The following is a 2,854-nucleotide window of genomic DNA, read 5'->3' as shown; positions in this document are numbered from 1 at the left end:
TCGATGGCATCATTCACCAGTATTTCTGTGCATCTTCTGCTCTGAATCCTGAGCCTTGACCACCCGCAATAACATGTCAGCATGTTCAGCAGGCTACTGCTTCGGCTGCAGCTGCGACAGCACAATAGCCACAACAACTTCTGTTAGTGTTGTTTGTTGCAAAAGATTATGTATTCAGTAATAACAAACAATGGTTATTTAGGTTGCCAGGCTAACCACTCACATTGATCTAATTTAGTAGCAAACCGGTTCCAAATGGTGCTGTTTAAAACTGATTACATGCAGTTCCTGATAGCCTTTTATATTGTGACAGTCCCCTAAACCATCAATAGAATACTTTAATGTTCACGATTTCACATCGAAGAACCACCATGTTTCTTTCTGATATGCACATAGACTAAGCTAGTAGCGATGATAGCAAGGACGAAAACGATACCTTTTATTTGTACATGTATATTGGAAATGTTTTTCCAACTTTTCTTTGTAGGCCTCACACTGAAAACAACACCTTGTGAAAATGGGTCCATGTAATGAACAAGTCTAGTTCAGAAGAACCTCCAAGAGTAATCATCTGGAACCATATCGTTTGTTAATACAAAAATTCATTTGAACAAGTGCAGCCTGTCTCATGACCAAAAGATAAAACCAAGTTATGTGACATATTGCAGTACCGGCCGCTCGCTGTAGCCTTGTTATGGGGTCATCATCGGCCGCAGCGTTTTCCTTGCTTTTAGGTTCTGTGATCACATATGACCAAGTTATTTGTACATCACAGAAAATATTTTACAAGAAAGTTAAGCTGCATTTACATTACTCTTTCCATATAATATAACCCAAGAGAGTTCAGTTCAAGAGTAATAAGGTCAGTTAATCAAGAAAAATAATGTATAAGGTTGAATGAAGTACCAGTGTTGCCATTTCCAGCTTGTTTGCACCCATGCTGTTGGATATTAGACGAGGCAGCAGGTGCAGGTTCAGTCTTCTTCGGCTCTACCTTCCCTTGTGGAAGTGAAACATCAGCTAGTAATTCCTCAGAACTTGGCCTTTCAACTTGTTCAGGGATAGTTGTGTCTTTTGTACTTGCTGGACTGGCTTCCTGGGAAGCTACGGAGCTGGGTTCAGTTGTATGATTTGAAGTAACAGGACACGGAATGGCATTAGCATTGCACCCATCTCTCATCTTGTCAGATGCTATACTGCTCCCCACCTTAGCAATTGGATTGTCAAAATCCTTTGTGCTGTTGGATTTGGCCTCTGCCTCAGGACCTCCAATAAATGTTTCCTTTGCGTCAGATAATTCTTCCAGGTGCTGCTTCTGTGAGGTGAATGTAGCACTCTCCTTCTCCAGAGCTAAATCACTCTCTTCCCTTTCGCTGTTGTTTTTATCGGTATCATTCATATTTTGAGTAGTATCAGCACCTTCTTGGCTCTCACCGCTTGCGCAAGGGCTACAAGTCAAAGTTTTAATCAGTATAAAATTTAGGTCTATACCAAACAAGTGTCATACGATAAGTTACATTACCTGAAAGTGGAAGCCGAATCTTTGAGGTCACTTGGTGGATCTGGAAGAATAAAACAGTGTTCAGTTGCTAGTTGGAGAGCAGGAGACACCTATGATATAGCTCTCTAAAATTCTTATTGATTGTTATGCCTAAATCACTATGTACCATAAGCATATCGAAGAAAATAAAGTTTCACTGCAAGAAACTCAGCATCGGTGGCTACAGAATGAACAAAAACACATGTTAGGAACTATTACCAGTTACTAGGCCTCGAGAGCTGCTACTCTACGTAATCGTTTAGTTGCCTGCACTCGTCTCTCACGACACCACGATTGTCCATTCACTGCCAAGCACGAGTACTGAAATTGTCATCGAGTCCGTGACGGTGGCAGCTGGCCAGCGCGCCAGCGCATCTCCTATCTCCTTGAATGACTAATGACCTGAACAGAAACGAGTGTCAATTGCCACGAACTGTGTTACAAATTAATTGGCATGTGTGTTTAATAGTTTAATATACTTCGGTAAACAATTGATGGTGGCTGATTGTAGATTTGCTGACATTTTGGTCCGATGGCGGTGATAGAGGAGCTGCAAACTTTTACTCTCCTAGATGAAATTAAAGCGTGTTATCACTCGGTTAGTCAGTTAACTTCATTTGTATCTTTGTATTTATCATAAATTTTTTTATTTATACATTAGACGATGATCATAATCATATAATAAGCTAATTTGGTAAAAAAATTGCTAGATTTAGCCATACCTTCAATCTTTTCCGTCCTCCGCCACTAGTGAAACCCCATAGCTATGTCCTAGGCATGGTTGAGCCTGAGATCCTCGACGGTCGCGTGCACCCCCTCCCCGAAAACAGATCCTCAGGCCCCTCAAAGTCGACGGACGGCGTCTCTCGTGCGTCGACCGGAAGCGCCTGCTCCTCCACAGTGGGCTCCATCTCGACATGCACCTCCCTGACCGCCGCCAACACCATCACGACCTTCGCCACCCACCTCAGCCCGCGCCATCATTGTCGCATCTCTGTTTCTGCACGGAGGGGTCCGATCGAGCTCGATTGGGGATTTCGGGGCTGGGTCATCAGAGTGGGCCCAACGGCTTGAACTTGATCTGAGGTGGGGTGGAGGCGAGAGAAAAGTTAAGCGATTCGGGGGAGGGAGTTCGTACCTAGGGGCAGGGCGTCAGAGCATCCTTGTGTGCACGGAGGGGTCCAGGAGGAGGTAGCAGGGCATCGTTGTGTGCACATCAACGGTGCAGGCCGCAGAGAAGCAAACAACACAGAGCATGAAAATGGTACAATACGTAACTACATGGGTTGTAGTGTATGCCCCTGTATTAGTCTA

At 44.0% G+C, this 2,854-nt stretch overlaps 1 protein-coding gene across 1 annotated transcript; it reads right to left on the bottom strand.

Moving 5' to 3' along the window:
• Window positions 1-545: 545 nt before the first annotated feature.
• Window positions 546-2,487, bottom strand: LOC109945726 (uncharacterized). The gene is made up of 8 exons (XM_020552066.1): window positions 2,369-2,487; window positions 2,030-2,108; window positions 1,847-1,934; window positions 1,668-1,721; window positions 1,523-1,562; window positions 907-1,448; window positions 660-737; window positions 546-571 (listed from the first exon to the last, which is right to left on the bottom strand). The coding sequence occupies exons 1-8, from the start codon at window positions 2,485-2,487 to the stop codon at window positions 546-548; spliced, it is 1,026 nt and encodes a 341-aa protein (XP_020407655.1).
• Between the last annotated feature and the right edge of the window lie 367 nt (window positions 2,488-2,854).

This window comes from Zea mays, chromosome 4 (genome assembly GCF_902167145.1).
Source record: "Zea mays cultivar B73 chromosome 4, Zm-B73-REFERENCE-NAM-5.0, whole genome shotgun sequence".
NCBI lineage: Eukaryota > Viridiplantae > Streptophyta > Magnoliopsida > Poales > Poaceae > Zea > Zea mays.
The sequence above is the reverse complement of the archived record's forward strand: the minus strand, read 5'-3'. Positions and strand labels throughout refer to the sequence as shown.

Excerpts from the sequence above, each read along its gene's own strand:
- LOC109945726 (XM_020552066.1), bottom strand. The coding sequence starts at position 2,487 with ATGGTGTTGGCGGCGGTCAGGGAGGTGCATGTCGAGATGGAGCCCACT. Across the intron at positions 1,722-1,846 it reads TTCAGTACTCGTGCTTGGCA|CCACCGATGCTGAGTTTCTT; the intron begins GTGAATGGACAA and ends TTCATTCTGTAG. Across the intron at positions 738-906 it reads AGCTGGAAATGGCAACACTG|AACCTAAAAGCAAGGAAAAC; the intron begins GTACTTCATTCA and ends ATGTGATCACAG.